This window comes from Thalassophryne amazonica, chromosome 4, assembly GCF_902500255.1.
Source record: "Thalassophryne amazonica chromosome 4, fThaAma1.1, whole genome shotgun sequence".
NCBI classification, from domain to species: Eukaryota; Metazoa; Chordata; class Actinopteri; order Batrachoidiformes; family Batrachoididae; genus Thalassophryne; species Thalassophryne amazonica.
This window is the reverse complement of record NC_047106.1, coordinates 52,866,753-52,893,443: the sequence shown is the minus strand read 5'-3', so window position 1 is coordinate 52,893,443 and position 26,691 is coordinate 52,866,753. Positions and strand designations below refer to the sequence as shown.

Genomic DNA, 26,691 nt, shown 5'->3' with positions numbered 1-26,691 from the left:
CATGTATGTCCACATGATGACAGCAAGTGGACACATGCGTGTCAGTGGGAAGTTGTTAGTTCATGTCCATCCAAACACGGTAAGTGTTCCTCAGCCGTGATGTCCAGAACCACAGATCTCCACAGCTGCTCCTGTGGGTGGCTACACCCTGTCAGTTCAGCGCACACACCAACATGTCACTGTGTCTGCAAAGCCATACTCGTGGGGCACTTAGACAAATTTCACATCCAGCGCCACAGTGATCATCTGCTGACTGTTTTTGTGCTGATAGAAAATGTGTGGCCATTCGCACTAAGTGCCAAGCGAGCGGTGTTAGATGAAAATTCAGTAAGGTATATCTTATATTCCAATTCTAAGGTGGAACTATGCCAGTATACAAAGGTATATCTAAATATCTAAAAAGCAAGAGTAAAATAGGAGAGCAGAAAAGAGTAGAGTAGAGCCACTTAGGTGCCTGGTCTTGAGAACCAGGGATGGTAGGTTAAAAAGCTTTTTTATCCCATGGGAACTCTCCCTACCCACCCAAGCAGCTCAAGAAAAAGGTATATATAATAAGACATCAGAAGGATAAGACATCACAGGAGAAGATTGTAGTAAAGGTAATTAGTATGTAGACTAGCAGTGAAATCAAATATAGTTAGTAGGCTAAGCTATAGAAGCAGAAGCTGTGAGTGTACTGGTATCTATCTAAAGTAACTCTGTTAGCATACTATAGGAAAATAAAAAGTATAATTATTATGCTATCAAATGGAAACCTAAGAACTTAGGTGCTATATGCTGACATCTTTAGAAGAACACAAAAACTGATGAATCATTAAAAATCTACACCATGTAAAATAGAATTGTAAATGGTAAAAATAAGCTAGTTATGGTAAAAGAGCTAAATTAGCCGTGAATAAACCCACCGTACCCAGCAAGCTAACACGATAAACAAAAACAGTATTTAGTGTATAATAGCGTAGTTAAACCTACAGTAACGGTATTAACAAACACATATAAAATAAATGTGGGCAAAAGTATGAATTAATGTGGGTTATCAAACACAAAAGAACCAACTACTTTGTAAGCTACGATGAACATTGCTAAGGCCGGCTAGATAAGCTAACATTAGCTCTTAGGTATAACTAATTGTACCCCACTCCTCCAATATTTACTTAAATATAATAATATTAAAAAGGGGGGAACAAGAAAAAGTAAAGCGTGTAGAAATGTATATGGAGACATACATTTCTACACGCACATATATTTGCAGAAAAGAGAAAAACTGCGGCCGTTTTAAACACCAAACCTGCAGCTGCCAGCGTTACACATCTTGCCCTCGTGTGGGAACGTATGTAATTACAAGAGCCCGACCGATATGGATTTTTTGAGGCTGACGATAATGATATTTGGATGAAAAAAAAATGCTGATAAACGATAAATCGGCTGATTTGCTGATAAATCAGCCGATATTTTAAATGAATAAAATGTTCTTTTTTGGACCCTTAACAGAAAAGGTATGAGCTAAAAGCTGAAGCTTTGATCTCATATTGATTAACTTTACAACAGAGAAGAATTTTCAAGTTCAAAAAAATGCAAAAATGCTATTGGAGCAGTTATTCAAACAGGCCAACTAGTAAGATATCACTGCTGAAAACTATCTTTGCCATATCACATGAAGTAAATCTGCCCTACGATTGGATTTTGGAAAACCATGTGACAGAGAACCAGTTCCGATTGGACACTCACATTGCACACATCATCACACCTTCTATGAGGAGTATCAAGACAGACAAAGGTCTGAGGAGTTAACTTTTCAGCAAAAAAAAGAGTAAGTTTCTATCTCATATCATTAAAAAGCTATTCACAATTTAGTAAAGCTTGGGCCCAGCCATCGTATATGACGGCGTTGGCCCCAGAAGGTTAATGGCGAAAGGCGGTATTTTCCAGAACCCTTCCGGACGACCAGCGAATCTGAATGTTTCAACCTCTTAGCAGTAAACGAAAGTTTTTCATGCTAGAAATAAGGTCTACACAACGTGGGCTTAATAAAAAGCATGGCCGACGCAATGAAGCACATTTGACATGACTACATAAACTGAGTTAATCAAACTGAGTTGAACTGAAACGAGAGAAATGTGGGGTGAATGTAATCACAAAGTTATTACAAACAACATCCTTATAAACTTACTTGTATGCTTTTGTCAGCCAATCAGTGCAGTGTAACGGCAAACTACGGGGGCCGGTGATAAACACATTTAAGCAGGGGTGTAAGCAGCTCTCAGATGAATGGTGTCAGACCTCCATCTACTGGACAAACGGTGCAAGGACATTTTACATTGCCAACATAAACATTATTTCAGTAACTGTTCTGTTTATGAGAAATTATCGGCATTTTATCAGCAAAATTTCGGCCGATAGTGAGTACTTTGCAAAGGGCTTATATCGGCCGGGCTCTAGTAATTACAGCTGATCATCCCAGTAACCACTTAAAGCATTAAACTGGCATATATATATATATATATATATATATATATATATATATATATAAAATAAATAAATAAATAAAATAAATAAGGTGAATGAGGGTGAGGCAGCCTATTAGATAATTAATAGATGTTCGAGTGTGCCAGCTGGAATTTGGCTGAGACCTGCCGCGAGACGGTTTGATGGGCTCGCACAGCGCACACTCTTTCAGCCGCTTGTGTGCGCAAACAGTTGTAGCAACAGGTGTATGAGCCGTTGGTGGCAGCTACGATTTTACACGTTTTGCATACAAATCCTGCTTCATGCGCAAATTCGTACCATGTGTGAAGGGGCCCTTAGAATTGGAAATTACAAACTTGAAGCCATCTATACACCTCAACTGCCAAGCATATTTATCTATGTTTAAAACATCAAATTAGTTGGGCTGGATGAATAAAGCTGCGTCATAGTTTCACCTCAAGTAGCACCAGACACACCTTTTTTCTTTTTAACCAACAACTTTGTGGTTTTGTAAGATAATGACATCATTTGCTGACTAATACAGACATACATGCAAGAATTCTACCTGTACAAGATGAACCAAACCCTTTTTCATCTCTTCCCTCTTCATATTTTTCAAAACAAACTACATCTTAATGACTAAACCAACACACTCCATATCAGCAGCAGTAGAGCCACAAACATTAGCTCCCACTTAACTCTGAGTGCTCCTATAGGAAATGATGGCATATAGAGTTGCAACTTCCACACTATGGATTCTCATGCTCCAAATGCAATTATATACAATCACATTTGATGGCTATCTTCAAGCCCAAATGGAACCGCTTAAATTATGTGGTGGGAACTGAACCCAGAATGAGCAGGTTTAGACGACTGAGTGCAGTTATGGGTTGAGATGGATGCATTTGCATGCAATTAGAACAAAACCACAATACGATCGAGTGGAAGGGCCAGTAAGGTTGCTGACCACCTGGAGTTTCCTGGGGACACCATAAAAAGACAAAGGGGGGGACACAGAAAAATGTTGGCATAAGCTTATCGCTAAATCATTAAGTTACACCTGATCAGTTTGTTTCCGTGTGCCAGTGGTTCTTAAGTGCCTGTTCTAGGCACAGGACTATTACTGCACCAGGTATACAGAAAGATCCAGAAATCAAGAACAGATAATCTCATCAGCTACAGATGAACGATTCAATCATCCATTGCAGACTGCTGACCAATATCATATCATGATGTGTAGCCACCATTAGTGTCCCACACCACCACCTCTAGACCAGTCATACACACACAAATGTTACAAAAGAAAAAAAAAAAATCACTTGAGATGCACTGTTAATTGGTCCATTACAGTAAATCAATACATAATTAATAGTAAATTGAATTTCTGATTATTTACTCCCCATATTATTACATCTATGAGGAGATATTTTAAAGAGCCAATGCCCCTCCAAATTTCATCACCTACAATGGATTTCCAATTAAGCTGGCATTGCCCAACCTTACCATAACATTGTGAGGAAAGTAATCATACTGCATTCCCAAATAACATTCACATAGTCTTTCTTCCACACTGTGGAAATACTTTTACAATAGCCACCAATAACCAACCTAAAAAAAGATGAAAGCCATGAATCTTTACCCAAAACATTGCAATAGTATATCTGAAGAACAGATGCTGTGTTTTAGAAATAATAAACTTGTGTCACTAACAGTTGAATTATTAGACCGGATAAAATTTTTGCTGAGATATGTTCTGAGATTTACTTCTCAAAATTTTTCACTTTATACTTTTAAAATGCCTTCCTTATGACATCACAAAAATCTGATGGGGAAAGAGTCCTAGTTTTGACTCCGTCATGGGGCAGAGAAAACAACCCAGTAGAGCTGTTTTTAGCAACCCTCATATTATAATTATCAGCATCCATTACCAATGGATACAGTCCCAGGGGACAGGATGTTATCCCATCACACACAATGCACAGTGGGCTGGTCACCAATCTATCACAACACTAACACACAGGTACATAAGTTATCATCATTATCATTTTTATTATTAGGGCCTGAGTAGGACAAAGTCCTACGAGGACCCTATTGTAATTGTGCTGTTTTATTACTATATATTATTCTTCCGACTTTTCAAGCCCCAATTCCAGCCGTTTCCCCTGCTCAAAAACTCACCAAACTTTGCAAAGTCATTCAGCCGGACCCGAAATTCAGTATTTTGGAGGTCACAGACATGCTCGCAGTGAAATGTCAAAATACCGCCCCCTACAAATTTTCAAGAAACCCTACCCATTGGGGTTTTTTGTCGTAGCCTCACGAAATTCAGTACACATATTTACCATGCTGGACCGCACAAAAAGTCTCCTAACGCCGTGGTGAAATGTCAACAGGAAGTTGTCCATTTTGATTTTAAGTTTCGATTTTGAGTTCATTTTTGCCATTTCCACTACTTGCATTTACATTACATCCAATCATCTTCAAATTTGGTACACATCATCACGACCCCATGCTGATCAAAAGAATTTCTGTAGGTCAAAAGGCGTGGCTGCTACAGTTCATCAAACTTTGGCGAGCATTTCGGAGCATGCCGTTTCACTTCGAACAGCTGCCACGCCCACATACTTCATCGTAGAGCCTTCAAACCTGCTGGACATGAGGGCTCCATCCTAAAGAACCTCATATATTAACTTCCCACTAAGTTAAAGTGTCCCTGGTAGTAACAGGAAATGTCCTATTTACGAGGGCTGTCAATAAAGTATAGGTCCTTTTTATTTTCTTCAAAAACTATATGGATTTCATTCATATGTTTTTACGTCAGACATGCTTGAACCCTCGTGCGCATGCGTGAGTTTTTCCACGCCTGTCGGTGACGTCATTCGCCTGTGAGCACTCCTTGTGGGAGGAGTCGTCCAGCCCCTTGTCGGAATTCCTTTGTCTGAGAAGTTGCTGAGAGACTGGCGCTTTGTTTGATCAAAATTTTTTCTAAACCTGTGAGACACATCGAAGTGGACACGGTTCGAAAAATTAAGCTGGTTTTCCGTGAAAATTTTAAAGGGCTGATGAGAGATTTTGAGGTGATACTGTTGCTTTAAGGACTTCCCACGGTGCGAGACGTCGCGCAGCGCTCCCAGGCGCCGTCGTCAGCCTGTTTCAAGCTGAAAACCTCCACATTTCAGGCTCTATTGATCCAGGACGTCATGACAGAACAGAGACGTTTCAGAAGAAGTCGGTTTCAGCATTTTATCCGGATATTCCACTGTTAAAAGGAGATTTTTTTTAATGAAAGACGTGCGGACGGGTCCGCGCGTCGGGACGCAGCCGGCGCGGTGCGGCGGCACAGGAAAAACACCTCCGTGTTGATAACCATTTGTAAAATCCAGGCGGCTTTTGATGGCTTTCAGTGGAGTGAGTATATGAGAAATTGATTAACAGCTGGACATGTTCCAACTTGTCCTTAAGGCTTCCAACAGAGGTGTTTTTCCTGTGGCGGAGCATCGCAGCGGCTGCGAGCCGACGCTGCAATCAGCCCACACGTCTTTCATTAAAAAAATCTCCTTTAACAGTGGAATATCTGGATAAAATGCTGAAACCGACTTCTTCTGAAACTTCTCTGTTCTCTCACGACGTCCTGGATCAATAGAGCCTGAAATGTGGAGGTTTTCAGCTTGAAACAGGCTGACGATGGCGCCTGGGAGTGCTGCACGACGTCTCGTACCGTGGGAAGTCCTTAAAGCGACAGTATCACCTCAAAATCTCTCATCAGCCGTTAAAACTTTCACTGAAAACCAGCTTAATTTTTCAAACCGTGTCCACTTCGATGTGTCTCACAGGTTTAGAAAAAATTTTGATCAAACAAAGTGCCAGTCTCTCAGCAACTTCTCAGACAAAGGAATTCCGACGAGGGGCTGGACGACTCCTCCCACAAGGAGTGCTCACAGGTGAATGATGTCACCGACAGGCGTGGAAAAACTCACGCATGCGCACGAGGGTTCAAGCATGTCTGACGTAAAAACATATGAATGAAATCCATATAGTTTTTGAAAAAAATTAAAAGGACCTATACTTTATTGACAGACCTCTTACACTTTAACAGGCACTGATGTCACATAGTTAACCCCATCAAGTTCATTCCACTTCTAAAACATGCAGAACAAGGTGATGAACGTAGGCAATGATCATCGTGAAGCTACGAGTAATGGGTCCGTGTGGCGGCATGCCGAATATCGACCCTTCGCCATGAAATTACCTTCTTAAATTTTGTCATATCATGAAAATTGATACACAGGTCAAGCATGACAACCTCTTACAGGTCATAGCGACATCGCACATGGGCTTGGCAAAATGCCTCTATAGCGCCCCCTTGCAACTTTCAAAAAACCCTCCCTATAGAGGTTTTTTTTGCAGTAGGGACATGAAAATTAGTACACGTGTGATTTGCATAGATTTCCAAAAAAAAAAAGTCTCTTGCACCATTGGTCTATTCCAAAGAGGAAGTCAGCCATTTTTAATTATCTTGTCATTTTGGTGCGATTTCCACGTGCTGTATTTGAATGAACTCCTCCTAGGAATTTTGTCCAATGCAATTCAAATTTCTTTCAGATCATCCACACACTATACTGATCAAAAGTTATCAAAAGATTTTTGGTATTTCAAACGGTGTGACTGCTATGGTGCTGCCATTTTGACCCTTCGCCATGGAACATTATACTTAAACATGTACTGAAGTCATAGTTAACACTATCAACTTCATTCCACTTCTAAAACATGCAGAACAAGTTGGTGAACATATGCGATAATCGCTGTGAAGCTATGAGTAATGGTGTCCGTGTGGCGGCGTGCATATTGGCGGCGTGAATATTGACCGTTTGCCATGAAATTCCGTTCTTCCTTTTGGCCTCTACTGGTGGTTGGCTCTCACTGCGGTATTGTATCACTTCCTGTTCCGGAGCACAGCGGTGTTTTGCTGTATCTGTTAGCTGTTTAATCTGCGCAGTTAGATTGATCTAGTTAACTAGATAACGATTTGTTTCACAGTGTAATCTTCATGTGCCTTAACTAAAGCACTCCCTCTGCTGAATCACCTCTAAATTATTTACACATTATTCACTTTGTGTGTTTTTAGGAATCCGCTAGCTTAGCGCAGCTACTAGCTCTTAGCCGATTTAGCATGGCGACTTCTCCTGTCGCTCCTGCACTTTCCTGCTCTGGGTGTGAAATGTTTAGTTATTCCTCGGCCTCCTTTAGCAGTAATGGTACTTGTAATAAGTGTAGCTTATTCGTAGCGTTGGAGGCCAGGCTGGGCGAATTGGAGACTCAGCTCCGCACCGTGGAACATTCTACAGCTAGCCAGGCCCCTGTAGTCGGTGCGGACCAAGGTAGCTTAGGCGCGGTTAGTTCCCTTCCAGCAGATCCCGAGCAGCTGGGAAAGCAGGCCGACTGGGTGACTGTGAGGAGGAAGCATAGCCCTAAACAGAAGCCCTGTGTACACTGCCAACCCGTTCACATTTCTAAACGTTTTTCCCCACTCGGCGACACACCCACCGAGGATCAAGCTCTGGTTATTGGCGACTCTGTTTTGAGAAATGTGAAGTTAGCGACACTAGCAACCATAGTCAATTGTCTTCCGGGGGCCAGAGCAGGCGACATTGAAGGAAATTTGAAACTGCTGGCTAAGGCTAAGCGTAAATTTGGTGAGATTGTAATTCACGTCGGCAGTAATGACACCCGGTTACGCCAATCGGAGGTCACTAAAATTAACACTGAATCAGTGTGTAACTTTGCAAAAACAATGTCGGACTCTGTAGTTTTCTCTGGGCCCCTCCCCAATCGGACCGGGAGTGACATGTTTAGCCGCATGTTCTCCTTGAACTGCTGGCTGTCTGAGTGGTGTCCAAAAAATGAGGTGGGCTTCATAGATAATTGGCAAAGCTTCTGGGGAAAACCTGGTCTTGTTAGGAGAGACGGCATCCATCCCACTTTGGATGGAGCAGCTCTCATTTCTAAAAATCTGGCCAATTTTCTTAAATTCTCCAAACCGTGACTATCCAAGGGTGGGACCAGGAAGCAGAGTTGTAGTCTTACACACCTCTCTGCAGCTTCTCTCCCCCTGCCATCCCCTCATTACCCCATCCCTGTAGAGATGGTGCCTGCTCCCAGACCACCAATAACCAGTAAAAATCTATTTAAGCATAAAAATTCAAAAAGAAAAAATAATATAGCACCTTCAACTGCACCACAGACTAAAACAGTTAAATGTGGTCTATTAAACATTAGGTCTCTCTTCTAAGTCCCTGTTAGTAAATGATATAATAATTGATCAACATATTGATTTATTCTGCCTTACAGAAACCTGGTTACAGCAGGATGAATATGTTAGTTTAAATGAGTCAACACCCCCGAGTCACACTAACTGTCAGAATGCTCGTAGCATGGGCGAGGCGGAGGATTAGCAGCAACCTTCCATTCCAGCTTATTAATTAATCAAAAACCCAGACAGAGCTTTAATTCATTTGAAAGCTTGACTCTTAGTCTTGTCCATCCAAATTGGAAGTCCCAAAAACCAGTTTTATTTGTTATTATCTATCATCCACCTGGTCGTTACTGTGAGTTTCTTTGTGAATTTTCAGACCTTTTGTCTGACTTAGTGCTTAGCTCAGATAAGATAATTATAGTGGGCGATTTTAACATCCACATAGATGCTGAGAATGACAGCCTCACTGCATTTAATCTATTATTAGACTCAATTGGCTTTGCTCAAAATGTAAATGAGTCCACCCACCACTTTAATCATAGCTTACATCTTGTTCTGACTTATGGTATGGAAATTGAAGACTTAACAGTATTCCCTGAAAACTCCCTTCTGTCTGATCATTTCTTAATAACATTTACATTTACTCTGATGGACTACCCAGCAGTGGGGAATAAGTTTCATTACACTAGAAGTCTTTCAGAAAGCGCTGTAACTAGGTTTAAGGATATGATTCCTTCTTTATGTTCTCTAATGCCATATACCAACACAGTGCAGAGTAGCTACCTAAACTCTGTAAGTGACATAGAGTATCTCGTCAATAGTTTTACATCCTCATTGAAGACAACTTTGGATGCTGTAGCTTCTCTGAAAAAGAGAGCTTTAAATCAGAAGTGCCTGACTCCGTGGTATAACTCTCAAACTCGCAGCTTAAAGCAGATAACCTGTAAGTTGGAGAGGAAATGGCATCTCACTAATTTAGAAGATCTTCACTTAGCCTGGAAAAAGAGTCTGTTGCTCTATAAAAAAAAGCCCTCCGTAAAGCTAGGACATCTTACTACTCATTACTAATTGAAGAAAGTAAGAACAACCCCAGGTTTCTTTTCAGCACTGTAGCCAGGCTGACAAAGAGTCAGAGCTCTATTGAGCAGAGTATTCCTTTAACTTTAACTAGTAATGACTTCATGACTTTCTTTGCTAATAAAATTTTAACTATTAGAGAAAAAATTACTCATAACCATCCCAAAGACGTATCGTTATCTTTGGCTGCTTTCAGTGATGCCGGTATTTGGTTAGACTCTTTCTCTCCGATTGTTCTGTCGGAGTTATTTTCATTAGTTACTTCCTCCAAACCATCAACATGTCTATTAGACCCCATTCCTACCAGGCTGCTCAAGGAAGCCCTACCATTAATTAATGCTTCGATCTTAAATATGATCAATCTATCTTTATTAGTTGGCTATGTACCACAGGCTTTTAAGGTGGCAGTAATTAAACCATTACTTAAAAAGCCATCACTTGACCCAGCTATCTTAGCTAATTATAGGCCAATCTCCAACCTTCCTTTTCTCTCAAAAATTCTTGAAAGGGTAGTTGTAAAACAGCTAACTGATCATCTGCAGAGGAATGGTCTATTTGAAGAGTTTCAGTCAGGTTTTAGAATTCATCATAGTACAGAAACAGCATTAGTGAAGGTTACAAATGATCTTATGGCCTCAGACAGTGGACTCATCTCTGTGCTTGTTCTGTTAGACCTCAGTGCTGCTTTTGATACTGTTGACCATAAAATTTTATTACAGAGATTAGAGCATGCCATAGGTATTAAAGACACTGTGCTGCGGTGGTTTGAATCATATTTATCTAATAGATTACAATTTGTTCATGTAAATGGGGAATCTTCTTCACAGACTAAGGTTAATTATGGAGTTCCACAAGGTTCTGTGCTAGGACCAATTTTATTCACTTTATACATGTTTCCCTTAGGCAGTATTATTAGACGGAATTGCTTAAATTTTCATTGTTACGCAGATGATACCCAGCTTTATCTATCCATGAAGCCAGAGGACACACACCAATTAGCTAAACTACAGGATTGTCTTACAGACAAAGACATGGATGACCTCTAATTTCCTACTTTTAAACTCAGATAAAACTGAAGTTATTGTACTTGGCCCCACAAATCTTAGAAACATGGTGTCTAACCAGATCCTTACTCTGGATGGCATTACCCTGACCTCTAGTAATACTGTGAGAAATCTTGGAGTCATTTTTGATCAGGATATGTCATTCAATGCGCATATTAAACAAATATGTAGGACTGCTTTTTTGCATTTGCGCAATATCTCTAAAATTAGAAAGGTCTTGTCTCAGAGTGATGCTGAAAAACTAATTCATGTATTTATTTCCTCTAGGCTGGACTATTGTAATTCATTATTATCAGGTTGTCCTAAAAGTTCCCTGAAAAGCCTTCAGTTAATTCAAAATGCTGCAGCTAGAGTGCTAACAGGGACTAGAAGGAGAGAGCATATCTCACCCATATTGGCCTCTCTTCATTGGCTTCTGTTAATTCTAGAATAGAATTTAAAATTCTTCTTCTTACTTATAAGGTTTTGAATAATCAGGTCCCATCTTATCTTAGGGACCTCATAGTACCATATCACCCCAATAGAGCGCTTCGCTCTCAGACTGCAGGCTTACTTGTAGTTGCTAGGGTTTGTAAGAGTAGAATGGGAGGCAGAGCCTCCTGTGGAACCAGCTTCCAATTCAGATCAGGGAGACAGACACCCTCTCTACTTTTAAGATTAGGCTTAAAACTTTCCTTTTTGCTAAAGCTTATAGTTAAGGCTGGATCAGGTGACCCTGAACCATCCCTTAGTTATGCTGCTATAGACTTAGACTGCTGGGGGGTTCCCATGATGCACTGAGTGTTTCTTTCTCTTTTTGCTCTGTATGCACCACTCTGCATTTAATCATTAGTGATTGATCTCTGCTCCCCTCCACAGCATGTCTTTTTCCTGGTTCTCTCCCTCAGCCCCAACCAGTCCCAGCAGAAGACTGCCCCTCCCTGAGCCTGGTTCTGCTGGAGGTTTCTTCCTGTTAAAAGGGAGTTTTTCCTTCCCACTGTTGCCAAGTGCTTGCTCACGGGGGGTCGTTTAGACCGTTGGGGTTTTTCCGTAATTATTGTATGGCCTTGCCTTACAATATGCGCCTTGGGGCAATTGTTTGTTGTGATTTGGCGCTATATAAATAAAATTGATTTGATTCCTTTTGATGGCTTTAATTTTGTCATATCATCATGAAAATTGATACACAGGTCAACAATGACAGCCTCTTACAGGTGATGGGGCATCGCCCGTGGGCGCGGCAAAATGCTTCTATGGTGCCCTCTTGCCACTTTCAAAAACCCCTCCCCATAGGGTTTTTTTTTTTTTTTTTTTTTTTTTTTTTTTTGAGTAGGGAGATGAAAATTGGTACCCATGTGACCTGCATAGATGTACAAAAAAAAAAAAAAAAAAAAGTCTCTTGCACCATTGGTCTACTCCAAACAGGAAGTCTGCCAGTTTGAATTTTCATGTCATTTGGGCATGATTTCCACACGTATTTGAGCAAACTCCTCCTAGAGATTTTGTCCAATGCACAATATTACGCTTGCACAGGGTACAACACAAGCATAATAAGGTCAATCAAATATATACTGACCATTTAATAGGGCACCTTTAATCCAAGCTGCTCCTTAATGTTTTATTATTTATTCATTTTAAATTGAGTAAACAAGATTTTCCATCCCTTCCTTCCATCCCTTTGCATATACATGTGTACAGTCTCTGTGAGCAGGAGAAAAACATTCACAACAACAAAAACTTGTCTGTGCTGAAAGCACTATCAGACTGGTCGGTTAGAAGGGTATACCACATAGGCAATTTAATAAGCAACAGAACTGGTGAATATTTAACGCGAAAGAGTGCTAAATATGTTTTAAAAACTGCACCGCCACAAGACAAGCGCACATGCCATGTTATCACTGGGCTTATGAAACAAGAGCCAGACTGGTGCACACTGTGGATGTGTGTGAATAAAAGACTTGTTGCATACATAAAGCAATGAAGAGTGTTAATGTGATTTTAAAACTTCCCACCATGGCACTGAGGCAATACAGCAGCAGAGATGAGATTGCCAACAGCAAGCATGAACGTGCACTTATTTAGCAACTCAGTTTTAATTTATCTGATACTGATCAATCAAAAAATAATAATAATCCTTGATCGGGCCAGATTCCAATCGTGTCAGGTTGGACATCCCCACATACACTAAATCTAACAAATATCACTGAAATGCATCGTTTTGCAACATGCACATTAGAGGGTGACACGGGAGTAGATTTTCACTCCTGTCCCATCCCACTCCCACAGAAAAATTCCTGTCCCATCCCACTCCTGGTATAATGACTCCAGCTCCCATTTCTTTTTCTTCTTTTAGTTTTAAGGCAATACACTGAATTTGATTTGATATTCTCCCCATGTTCTGCAGTTTTATTTCAAAAGATATTTCAGTTAGTTCATCTGTGGTCATACAGGGAGGCACTTATTGCCTTAATCCAAATAAAAAAGAAAAAAAAACTTCACTAAAAGGCACAAAACATAAATAATACATGGCCCAGTGATCACCGTGAAGCTACGAGTAATGGGTCCATCTGGCGTCATGCTGAATATCGACCCTTTGCTATGAAATTACCTTTTTCCTTTTGATGGCTTTAATTTTGTCATATCAGGAACACTGATACACAGGTCAAGCATGCCAACCTTTTACAGGTCAAAGGGGCGTCGTATAGTTTTTCAGCAGAGGACCAGCTGCTAAGTCCCTGTTTCCAGCTCTTTTGGAGGTCAGTTACAGCAAAAAATAACAAAAAAGAAAACACGAGTCACACCAATTGATTCCCTTAAAACAGTGGCATTACTTTTATGTTTTAAGATTGGTAAAACAACAACAAGAAACTGTGCCAAGCAAGAGAACTGTCCTCAATGAACATAAGTGCATAAAGGCATCATTACCTTCACAATTCACATACTGTACCGGAGTTTTGGAAAAAGAAAAAAGTGCATATGATGCAAATATTAAATAAAAAAATAATAATACAACGGCCATATCAGTCTACTTTCTCACTCTTCAGCACATTTGAATATTTGTCTATTTGCAAGAAAACACTGCCCAGAAACTAATTAGCGCTAACTATCAGAATCATCACATTCAACTAACAGCACGTTCACTTCTTACCTTAAATGTTGCTATGTTCACAATTCACATACTGTACCGGAGTTTTGGAAAAAGAAAAAAGTGCATATGATGCAAATATTAAATGAAAAAAAAAAAAATACAATGGCCATATCAGTGTACTTTCTCACTCTTCAGCACATTTGAATATTTGTCTATTTGCAAGAAAACACTGCCCAGAAACTAATTAGAGCTAACTATCAGAATCATCACATTCAACTATCAGCACGTTCACTTCTTACCTTAAATGTTGCTATGTAAGAAAAAAGTGCATCTACATTTTCTGGATTGAGGGTGGCGCGCCTCTCCTCACGTTTTACAAGTAAGCAGCATACAGCATGTTAACACAGTCACACTCAACTCTCCTTAAGTTCAATAATATTTATGACTTCCCTGCCAATTCTGTGAGCTTAGATAACTCTTTCTGACTTTGCGTTGCAAATCACTTTTTAACACACTGGTTTCTTCTCTGGCGTTTGCTCCGGCGGAAAGCAGCGGCTGGAAACACGGTTGGCTTCTGGGCAGTGCAGTTCTTTTGACTTGTGTTACAGCGCAGGCTTACTGAAAGAAAACTACAGAATGGCAACACCGGATCCCTGTTATTTGTACATTTAAATAGTAGACAATATGCGAGTTATTTATTTAACAACAAACAAAAAATTTGGGTGCAACTGCCAACTTGAAATTATGACATTACAATGTACATGTTCACATTACCAAATGTTCCAACTGTAGCTACTACTCTATACTCAGTACTCACTGTCTCTGGACGTCCGCCACTCTGGGGCCTATAAGACCAGTCAACAGACATCTTGCTGGTCATCCTGTTGGTGGAAGTGAAAGTGCAGGACAATAGGACTGCATCGCCTTTAGATGCATGACGCTCTGCTGGTGTTGTCACTGTGATAGAGCAGACTGGAGAGAGGACTGGTGGTGAAATAGTAGAGGAGTAGAAAATAACCCAAGGGAGTTGATGGAAAATGTTAGAAGGGAGGAAAAACAGAAAGATGGGCACACAGTGAATTATATTTTGAAAACTTGACAAGAAACAGGAAAGAAAAAGCAAGACTGTAAACAACGTAACATGATTCTGTGTCACCATTAGCAAATTCCTGCAGGTAAAAGATAAACTGAGTGACATTCTAATCAGAGTTTCTCATTAGTGTCCTTTGTTGTATTTGATAAACATGCTAACTGTTTGTCAACAGCCTTGTGCTATGCTATAGTAACACTGCATTATCACTTTAATCATAATGTCAAGGGTACACCTGGTGTTTAGCTGCAAGCCAGGTTCAAGTCAATACAACAGAGCCCAAAACTGAAAGTCAACTGACATGCCCAACCACTCCCACCAACATCCAACAGTCACATGTTCTTACTAGCGTTCTAGTGGAAGTAAAGTTTCATTATTATGGAAATATCAAAATCAGCAAGCGACTAGAGGCCGACTGATATGGATTTTTTGTTTTTTTAGGGCCGATACCGATTATTGGCAAGGTTTGGTGGCCAATACCAGTATTTTAGGCCAATATTTCCCTACAGTAAAATGTGTCAAAATTTAGTATAACACACTCAATACAAATCTTGCAGCATACATTTAATTCAAAGAATCTTTCACCATGACCTTCACACAAAATGTGCAAGGAGTTATAAATAACATTATGAAGTTGAACAAATGAACAATTAAATACATAGAGCCAACACAGCTCCAGTCTACACACCGGTATCTTCTTCTATGCCCCTCTGTGGGACAGCAGGCTTCAGCACCGACAGGCTGAACATGTGATGTCCAACAAATTAATTAGTGCTGTGAGAGGGACTTTGCCACAAACCAGAAAGCAGCAATTCATCCTTTTAAAATAGTGGTATGGGTTGACGGCCCCTCAGTGCCTGAAGTCAGAGGGCATTAGTTCCATATGATGGGTACTACAGTCCTTTACAGGACGAATTTCTTCGTCCCACTCCCACCCACTCCCGTCGAAATTCGGACCATTACTGCCCACACCCACAACGTGTGTTACACTTCTGCTCATTCCAACAATGTGTATTTCCAGTCCTGCCCGCACCCACAAAACTGAGAATTTATGTCCACACAGTAATAGAGATGCATTGATTCTGTGTTTTCTCCCATCCTGCAGGTGAAAACATCATTTTGAGTATTAAAGAGATTCATGGGGTTGGTTGTTTCGTTTCCCTGGTCTGCATGTCTTTTGACGCACTGGTCAGGAATAGCGCTCCTACTGCATTGTTTTCATTTACTTTAAAGAGTTTCATGTGTGTGCCATATATGGGCATGCAGTGTTGCTATAGTAACTTGCTGTGTCTGTCTCTGGTGCTCCTGTTAAATTAAAGATGTTCTAGTTAAGCTGAAAGTAGCGTGTGGACACCACATACTTTTAGACTATTCTCCATTGTTGACTGAGTCATGCTGTTTCCAAGCCCGCAGTTTAACAAATTAAACAGTATTTTTGTCTTTCTGATGCCTGATTCTGTTTTTTCCTCTGTTTAAGGTGCAGCTCCATCCAGAGATGGGAGTTGTATTTATGCTGGCAATCCTCCTGTCCTGTGCACCAACAGCAATTCTTGTATATTCGTCCGTGAATTGTTCTGTGAATTGTTTCTGTAATTTATGTTTGTAGCATGGCCCAAGCAGAGGGTCACCCCTTTGAGTCTGGTCTGCTTGAGGTTTCTTCCTCAGAGGGAGTTTTTCCTTACCACTGTTGCTCTGGTGTTGGTAAGGTTAGACCTTACCTGTGTGAAGCGCCTTGAGGCAACTCTGTTGTGATTTGGCGCTATATAAAGGAAAATAAATTGAAATTAAAATTTAAACCGCCCACTCCCTCCCGCAGTCAAAGTTCTAATCGCCCTCTCCCGCAAAATTTGCGTCGAGTCCCACATAACCCAGCAGGACCAATCCCAATGTAGCCCTCTAATGGGTACTTCTCACACATCAATGGGCCTTTGTAAAGTGGAATGAATTAAACTTAAAATTTTTAATGTAAGATTTCTAATGTTTCGTAATCAACTGTTTGAGCCACAACTTCAGGCAATTTAACTTAAATATGATGCATATTTCATGTTTCTATTATATTTTATGTTATGCGCAGGTCATTAATGACATTGAAAAGATTAAAAACATTCATATTGGACACACATTTCTTCTTCAAAACTACAAAAAAAAAATCCCCTTCAACATTTTGACTGGGACTGCTTTATTTATTTATTTTAACAATGTAACCCCCTTAATAATTGTCTTATCTGAACAAGCGCTGAACCTGAACTGTTTTTCATTGTCCAACCTGTTTCAAAACATAGATGGAAAAACTTTCTGAATCATACTTTTTCCACACTTGCATGTTTCATAAACATGAAGCTGTACACTGAAGATCATCACTGATGATTATTAGCTGCTTTAACATGCTCAGCACTCAAGTCCACTGTTCACACAAATGATCATGTGATCATTTGTAAACAGTTTGTACAGTTTTTAAACAGCTCCATGAAACCTATTAACTTTTCTTTTGTGAAAATGAGTGAAGCCCCCATCCTCCTCTCCTGCTTTCATCTTCCTCCCCTCACTCCTTGTTTAGCTCAAAGACAGGATCAGCATCTGTCTTCTTGGATCATTTTGAAAACACAAGTCTTTTAATCTGTAAAATAAATTAACTTTTGAATGTAACAGCAGCTACGGACACAAGAGGACCTCTGTACTATTTAATGAAGGATTCAGGTGAAGTGAGAGAGCTCTCTCTCCACTGCACAGCAGATGCTGAAAGGCAATCTCTTTTTAAAAATGAACACATGAAGGCGGAGCTTGACGACCTGCGAGTGGCTACATTCAGCGCTGAGAAACGTCATATTGACCGCTATACGAGGTCTGTTAGAAAACTATCCGACCTTTTTATTTTTTTAAAAACTATATGGATTTGAATCATGTGCGCTTGCATCAGCCAAGCTGGAACCTTCCTGCGCATGCGTGAGTTTTTTCACACCTGACGGTTGCGTCATTCACCTGTGGGCAGGCTTTGAGTGAGCACTGGTCCACCCCTCTCGTCGGATTTTCATTGGCAGGAAAATGGCTGAGCGATTGGAGCAACGCTGAATCAAATTTTTCCAAAAACTGTGAGAGACAGCCAGGTGGAAACCATTCGGAAGATTCAGACGGCTTTCGGTGAAGATACTCTGGGCGTCACACAGATTAACTCATTGAGTGCCAGCCATTTTCAAAGTTCAGAACATCCCAGTGCCAGGATTTTTCAGCATTTGAGTGTTTTTTCAAGACCCATAGAAAATTGAATTCTATGTCCCTGTCAACAACAAACATACCAAAAGAAACTTCAGACTTTCCTTTATCATCAGAAAAAAACTGTTTGTACCTCTTTCCATTCTTTAGTAATTGTCTGCAGAACATGGGTGGGTATCACTAAAAATGCTGATTTCTGACAAAAAACTGAGAAAATTGGCTTTTGTGACAAGCAACATTTCAAGGAGAAAATGTCTGATTATAATTGTTATTGCTTCAGTGACATCTCAAACATTATGAAAAATGATCCTATTGTATAATGCACCAAAAAAAAAAAAACGTCAGGGGAGGGACTCCGTCTGTCTCTTCTCTCGGCGGCGTCTTTTCCCTCTGGCTCCCGCGTATCAGACTTTATTTTCTTCAAAAACCTGATGGATTTGAATCACGTGTGCTTGCATGAGCCTGTCGATTGCTTCATTTGCTTGTAAGCAGCCTTTGTGTGAGGTGTGTGTCGTGCGCGCGACATTTTTTTCATTCCAAGGAAAAAGATGGAATGACTGGAGCAGCGCGACTGCATCACAGTTTGACAGACAGCCAAGTGGAAACCAGTCGGATTAGGAGCGGTACAACCGTAAGACGTCCGCACAACGGTGGAGAGCGAGCCGCGCTCCGGTCCACACTCACACTGCTACCACCCACAGAATGGGTTCCCTTGTGATTACAACTCTAATTTTTTTTACACAAGCTAGATCAGCTGATTACCCCGCCCCATGCGCCCCATTACCCCGTGCGCCATGAGCGGCTCCGTCCCGACGCGCGAATTCCTCTGTATGTCTTTCATTACAAAATCTCCTGTAACAGTGAAATGTGCCGCAAAAGTGCTGATGTACACCTCTTCCACAATTTCTCTGGTAGTCAGACGACGTCCCGGATCAACATAGCCTTCACTTTGGAAATGATGTGGTCGTTTCAGTCCGTCGATGGCCGGTCGGAGCGCGGCGCGCCCTGCGCCGCTGTGGGCCATCTTTAATCCGGTTGTAATGATCCTTAATGTGTGTGACGCCCAGAGTATCTTCACCGAAAGCTGTCTGAATCTTCCAAATGGTTTCCACCTGGCTGTCTCTCACAGTTTCTGGAAAAATTTGATTCAGCACTACTCCAATCGCTCAGCCATTTTCCTGACAATGAAAATCCGACGAGAGGGGTGGACCAGTGCTCACTCAAAGCCTGCCCACAGGCGAATGACGCAACCGACAGGCGTGAAAAAACTCACGCATGCGCACAAAGGTTCAAGCTCGGCTGATGCAAGCGCACGATTCAAATCCATATAGTTTTTTAAAAAATAAAAAGGTCGGATAGTTTTCTAACAGACCTCGTAAATGCCAATACAGATATTTGCAAAAATGCTGAATACCAGTGCTGATATTCAGTCAACCCCTACAAGAGACGTAAGAGTTAAAATAGTTATCCACAACAAATCCTGATCAAGCCTTCATTCACCCAAGGGCACTTCTCCAGCAAATGCAATTTTAATCTGTTCATGCCTGCTGCTGACAAACAGAACCATTAAACTGGATCAAAATGGAATTCTTCTCAGACTTTTCTTTTTAATAACCATTTCTAATATCATTGTGTTTGCATATTAGGGGTGGGAGGGATGCATTGTTTAATTTATGATATGAGAATAGACATAATTCCAACCATTTTCAAGGTGGAAAGCATGTAAAACTGATTTCATTCAGCAGCGAGCAAAATATACTAGTCCTTATATACCTGAGCATTACCTGCCATCTCAATTTCAAACAGACTCGGGGGGCTTGACAGAAATTTCTTTAGAAATCACATTGAGGAGTGATGAATATGTACCAAACAACCACACTGCAAAAATTAAGGATGGGGTGGAGTCTTTACATGAAACTTTTGTACACGGAACAGTAGAGATGAACTGACCAGTCGCAAGACAAGCATGTGCTTATCTTGTCAATGACAGGGAGGCTGGGTCACTCTGCAGCAGAGTGTCCTGGATGGAGTCTGGGCTCCTCAGGTCAGTTGCCTGCTGCAGGCCAGGCGACTGAGCACACTATCCAATTTTCATGCAGAACACAGAAAAAAATTAAAATGCAACAGAAAGAAGAGTCTGATTCATGTTACGACAGACATTGTGATATACCGCTCAAGTGTTTAGCACTGGTGCCTCACAGCAAGAAGGTCGTGGGATCGCTTACCGCCCTTTCTGTGTACAGCTTGCATGTTTCCCCATGTCTGCACAGGTTTCCTCTGGGCAGTCCGGTTTCCTCCCACAATCAAAAACATGCTTATTTGGTCTGCTCCTTTCTCTGCCCCTGACCAAGGTAGAGTCTCTACATCTGGAGTTGGTCCCCGGGTGCTGGAGTGTGGCTGCCCACTGCTCCCAGTGGTTGGACTGTGTTTAATTGTATTAGGATGGGTTAAATGCAGAGGACAAATTTCGTATGTATATATACAATGACAAAGATTCTATTCTAAGTAGACATCACCAATCCCTACTGAATTTTTTTTTTTTTTTTTAATTTTACTAACTTTTATGCAGCCATGTCTGGCATTATCAAAGGCATGAACAAAATTTTTTACAAACCATCACTTGGTCAGCAAATAAAGCAGCCGTTTTAGGAGTAGTCACTGGTGTGTGGATGTTTTCTATTTTTTGATTGTTTTAGTTCTGTCCAGCACCCAGTGTTTACTTGGTTTGGATGTGCGTACTTTCGGACATTTTGTAAAAGATACATTGCAAGGCAGTTTACTTCAAGAAGCATTTTTATTTAATTGCAGTTTTCTTGGAAAAAAAAAATTAACTGCATTGTTTTTGTAACTTATTTAATATACAGTGCGTATTATTTAACTTTCCCCATAGACTTGTATTACATAACTCACAACATATTGTAATTATAAAAAAAAAAATAAATAAAAAAAAACTGCAATACATGTAGAATCTATTTTCTTAGTCATCTCAATATGTATCAAATGGGCACCCAAGTATCATGACATAATGTTCTGAGAAAATCAATGCACATGAAGCAGTATAACTAGCGTATTAAAAAGCTTTATACCATGGTCAGTGAGAATTCCATGTCTAACTGGCATGCATTATTTTCGTGTATACGCACACGTAGTTCGGCAAGTTAAGTCACTTATAATCACTCCGCTCTGGTCATCACCATAGCAACGCGCAAATCAGTTGGCACAGATCAGCTGTGTTTTGACAGGTGAATGACAGAAATGTGATAAAACATGGATTTCCAAGTGAATTTTAATATTTTTGGCCAAAATAAAATGTTTGCGGAATGGAAAGAGGAGGAGAGCAGACGAGAAGAACAGCAAAAGCAACGACGTAAAGATTTAACATCAGACGAACTGGACAAGATTGAAGACGGGAAAGAAGAAGAAAACGGTTCTATCCTTGCGGGCTCCGCATCAAAACAGCGAGCGTAGTTTCTGGACCTGTTGCCAGAGTTTAGCACAGCTCCACACAGCAGAGAGGGGGGCGGTGTGAGTGGCCCGCTGCGGTGCGAGCCCGCAGACACGGTAAGCACATCGGAGACAAAATATCTTGAGACTGGTATAAAATAGACCCAAATACTCACATTTTTATCAAGTTCTGTTAACTTAAATAAAAATTTGTGTGTTAGCTCACTGTGTGGGACCATGGTATAAGCGGATTAAACAACGAGAAGTCGTGCATTATACAGTTTGAATGCACGACGCGGAGTCTAAAACACCAAGACGTGAAGCGGAGTGGTGTTACTCCGCGTGTTACACATTATGCATGCAATAAAATTAAAATTTATATAAGCACATAAATATATGGATATGGTGAAATGTATTGAGTACTGGACATACAATGTATCATATCAAGTATTGAAACACTATAGAGCCCTAATAATGAGTAAACCAGGAAGTTGCATTCAGTGATATTGCTTCACACTGAGCCAGAGCAGCTTCAATCGCAGTCAGTGCTGTATGGCTTGCAAGCTTGCAGTTGGCATTTTGCATTCATAGTCACCAGTCTATTGCAGGACTGTCACATTAGATATGACTATTTAGCCATAAACCACATTTGGCTTATACACTGACATTTACATTTGTTTTTACATGCTGAGCAGAATTTATGAATGTTTCAGAAGATGAATTTAAACCGCGAGTGACACAAAAAGAGAATATGCATAAAATTAACTCTGATGAAGTTGTATGTTACAGCAGTTGCAATTTCTACAGGTACTGTACTACATAGTAGATTATTAGTATTCATACAATGAAATGGGCAGTACTCAGGCATTCATGTTCAGAACAAGTATTCCTGTAAAGTTAAACCTGGTATTGAGCCATCCTCCCACAAACAAAAACAACATTTCATCAAGAGAACATCCCACTGCTACTGTCCAAGTGACATGTAAATTAAACCCAGAACGAGAAACTCCTCAGTGGCACCAACAGGCATCTACTGTTTGGCTACAATAAATAAGAGAATTCTCATTCTCCATTTCAAGACAAATGCCTTACATTGCCTGTCCTCAGAGGATAAGAATGAACATACATCCATCAGCAAATATTTACAATTCTGTTGTCATCGGAAAGAGGGTAGAAGATAAAGTAATCAGTCCTTTTCATCTACAGAGTTTTGGGGGTAAATAAGGTGAAAACAAGAACAACCGCTCATCTATGGTATAATAACCAAGTGGCCTCTGTGCACGCCTGCACTGACCTTTTCCCTCCATCTAAAAGGACCAAGTCAGCTGCATAGGATTACTTTGGCTACTGATTTAGTAGAAAAAGTTACCAGCTTTTTCGTTTCATTTTCCGCAGAATAGCCCTTCAAACTACACTCGGACTCGGTGCGATTCAAGATACCCGCAAGGATTACATGGAGGAGTAAACTTTATCCAAACTTTGAAACCACTGAGAAGTATAAGCGGTAAATCGAGTCGTGCTTATGGTTGACCAAATTTCTCCCACAAACATGTCAAGAAGGGCAAATACATCTATTCCAAGCACTTTGTTGGTGAAGCTGGGCCAAGAATTGAGCATCCGGAGTTCCGGACCTTATTCCAGCCCTAAGCAAGTAAGTCATGTTTCCCAGATGCTACATGTCTGTTCCGATATATCGGCCGGCCGATATAAGCCCTTTTCAAAGTACTCACTATCGGCCGAATGTTTGCCGATAATTTCTCATAAACAGAAAAGTTACTGAGGTACTGTTCTGTTTACATGAGATACATGATCAGATGTATTTCACAACTCTTTTTAAGGATATGTATTTGCTAATTTCACAAAGGTTTAATTCTTGATTGCATTTTTTGAACTTGAAAATTCTTGTGTTATAAAGTTAATCAATATGAGGACAAACAGCTTGGGACTCCGACGAGGGCAGTCGCATCTCCTCCACTCTCCCTTATCTCTCTGCCTTTAACCTTCAAGGCCCTACTTCACTAGAATTCCTCAAAACTATATTGGAATCTGGATATATTGGACTACTATTGGATTAACCATGGAATTGATCAGCTGGTCTCTGAACGCTATTGACACCATTTTTCTACAAGAAGGTCAGGACCGGGGGATCCTACCTGCCCAGATGGAACGTATCCTGCGGGCTATGCCCTCGACTCCTGGGGGTGTTGGCGTGTTGCATGCTTGCCGCCTTTCTCCGTTGAGGATGTCGAGGATTTATTCATTTTTGGTCTCATGGCAGCAGGGCTGGTACTTTTTGGCTTATGTGCTGCCCTGATCTACCGGAAAATTGGCAAGACGGCGGCATCAAGAACCACGGGCCCTCGCTTGTCTATCATGATTAACGAGGTTGGCAAGGCAGTGCATTCTCGGACTGTGTTGACTCTTCAGACGCAAATTGGATGACACCTTGGAGCTGATGCGTGCCTTGCAGTTGAAGCTAAAGGTTTCGGAGGCCGGTGAATATTCTTAATTCATAATTGGGACTTGGCTGTTCAAGTGGAACTGTTAAGTGTTTTTCACTGCTCAGCTACAACACTCCAGGCTTATCTAGCCTCAAGGACAAATTGGCCACTGTTTACCTCCAGAGGAATTTATTCAGGCCTTGGTGAGATTATTCAGCTCCATTCTTATCTCAACCCACAAAGACAATAAACTGACAGACTTACACATGGACTGAAGCATGCTCCAGCTTTTCCCTTACCTCCCTTCTTGCCCCCCTGTGGCAGGCCCCCGTTCTTCCCAAGCTGGCAGGCGGCGCGACTCCAGTTGCAGCGGCTACCACACACTCACGTCGCCTCAATTTGGAAAATGGACTGTTTCAAGTTTAGTGCACATAAACAATGTCAAATGTATATGTGCTGTCTTAATTCTGATGTGTGTCATTATTACGGTAAACAACTAATAATTGTGGATTAATTGCTGTTTGTCTGTGGAATGAGAGTGTGGCAATCTCGTTGTAATGACAATGATAATAAAACTATCCATCCATCCATCCGGACAAAGCTTCAGCTTTTAGCTCATACCTTTTTTGTTAAGGGTCCAAAAAAGAACATTTTAATAATTAAAAAAAAAATAATAATAATAATAATATCGGCTGATTTATCGGCTATCGGCAAATCATCTGATTTATCGATTATCAGCATTTTTTTCATCCAAATATCGTTACCGGCATCGGCCTCAAAAAAATCCATATCAGTCGGGCTCTACTTTAGATGTGGGAGGAAGCTGGAGTGCCCGGAGGGACCCCACGAAAACACGGGGAGAACATGCAAACTCCACACAGAAAGGCTACAGGTGGGAATCGATCCCATGACCTTTTGCTGTGAGGCAACAGTGCTAAAATGGGGGCAAATGTGCTCATATTTACATATGCCAGTTAAAAGACGTGCAGCAGTGTTCTGTACCATCTGAAGATTGTATAATAAACAAATTATTAACCTCGCTTGCTCGGTCTGTACGGGAAAATAGCAGATTGAGGTGTTGACAGTACAGACGGCTCATTACACAGCATACACTCAGCCGCTTACCATAGCCTTTAGTCGGCACTGCTCTCCACTGAGTCATTACAAGTCGATCGTCTCACAGAACAAGCCTCTCATTGGCAATTGGGTTGCAGTGTTATTTTTGAAGTGTGTGCCATTTTGTTATTCATATTCATCAATGAATTGAGTGAGAATCAGAGAGTTATTTTGTGATTCTTTCATGGTGGTTGTATTTGAAAACAAATAGCTCAATGCTGGAAGGATTTTGTGTTATTGAAGCTTTTCCTCTACTGCTGGCCACTCTGTCCTGAGTGCGAGGTGCACACTGGTTGCGTGTTGCACTTAGACCTATTCTCAGTCAAACAGATGTGCAGAGCTGAAGTTGGATGCACTGAAGCACTTTGATTGTATCGCAGGTGTATTTTGAGGTCTGGAGTAAAGAAAAAAAGTGATGAGCCGTTCAAAGAAACAACTCTCACAGCAGACCAGTAAGATCTGGCACTGTTCAAAGCTCTGTTTTTCCCACTTCAAAAAGTGCAACACATCCATTCTGATTCTGTGCATATCTGGTGCAGTATTTATGTAGTTAATTATGCCACTGTTAGACTTGGTCCTGAAGTAATGGTTGTCATGACATCCTGACTTAGTAGCATGTATAGCATCTTAGACAAGACTAGTGCATTGCCTGTGGGGATCCACGGGCTCTAGGTTTGGTAGTGTTTATGAAATAGGTAGCTGAAATTTTTCAAAGGTGGTAATAAATTACGCAAAGTTTCTACAATGGGTTGGAATGGTGTGTGAGTCCAGAATGTATTTAGAACCTTAGACCGCAACAGTTTTTAGAAGAAGAACACAACCCTTTTATTTCTTGTTAATTATGTATTTTTTAACGCTAATTTACTGTTAATGTATTTAGAAATTGTTTAGGTTCTTGTTATCATATACACACTTATTATTATTTGTACTTTGTCACTTGATTTTTAAATGGGCCAAAATGAAAATAAGAGTTTTTACTTTCTTGTGTCATCCATGTATTATTTACAATTATATTATGTATTTACATTGAACTTAATAAATAGAATCATGCACGCATGCTTTTAATATATAGATGATTTACCACCCCCTGCTGGAATGGCATGTGTGTTCAGAATGTAATTATCAACCTCCATTGTTCATTGTTGTTGGCTAGTATCCTTAGTGTCTCCAAAAATACAACCCCTGGCAGAAATTATGGAATCACCCGCCTCGGAGGATGTTCATTCAGTTGTTTAATTTTGTAGAAAAAAAGCAGATCACAGACATGACACAAAACTAAAGTCATTTCAAATGGCAACTTTCTGGCTTTAAGAAACACTATAAGAAATCAGGAAAAATAACTGTGGCAGTCAGTAACGGTTAATTTTTTAGACCAAGCAGAGGGAAAAAAATATGGACTCACTCAATTCTGAGGAATAAATTATGGAATCACCCTGTAAATTTTCATCCCCAAAACTGACACC

The 26,691-nt window shown here is 40.6% G+C and overlaps 1 protein-coding gene across 1 annotated transcript in view; it reads right to left on the bottom strand.

Annotated features, from left to right (window-relative positions):
- The window catches only part of mpzl3 (myelin protein zero-like 3), an 85,826-nt gene that overhangs the window by 30,441 nt on the left and 28,694 nt on the right, over window positions 1-26,691 (bottom strand). Inside the window, exon 2 of the mRNA XM_034167916.1 lies at window positions 14,745-14,911. Coding sequence (XP_034023807.1) covers window positions 14,745-14,911 — 167 coding nt within the window. The remainder of the gene's footprint in view (window positions 1-14,744; window positions 14,912-26,691) is intronic.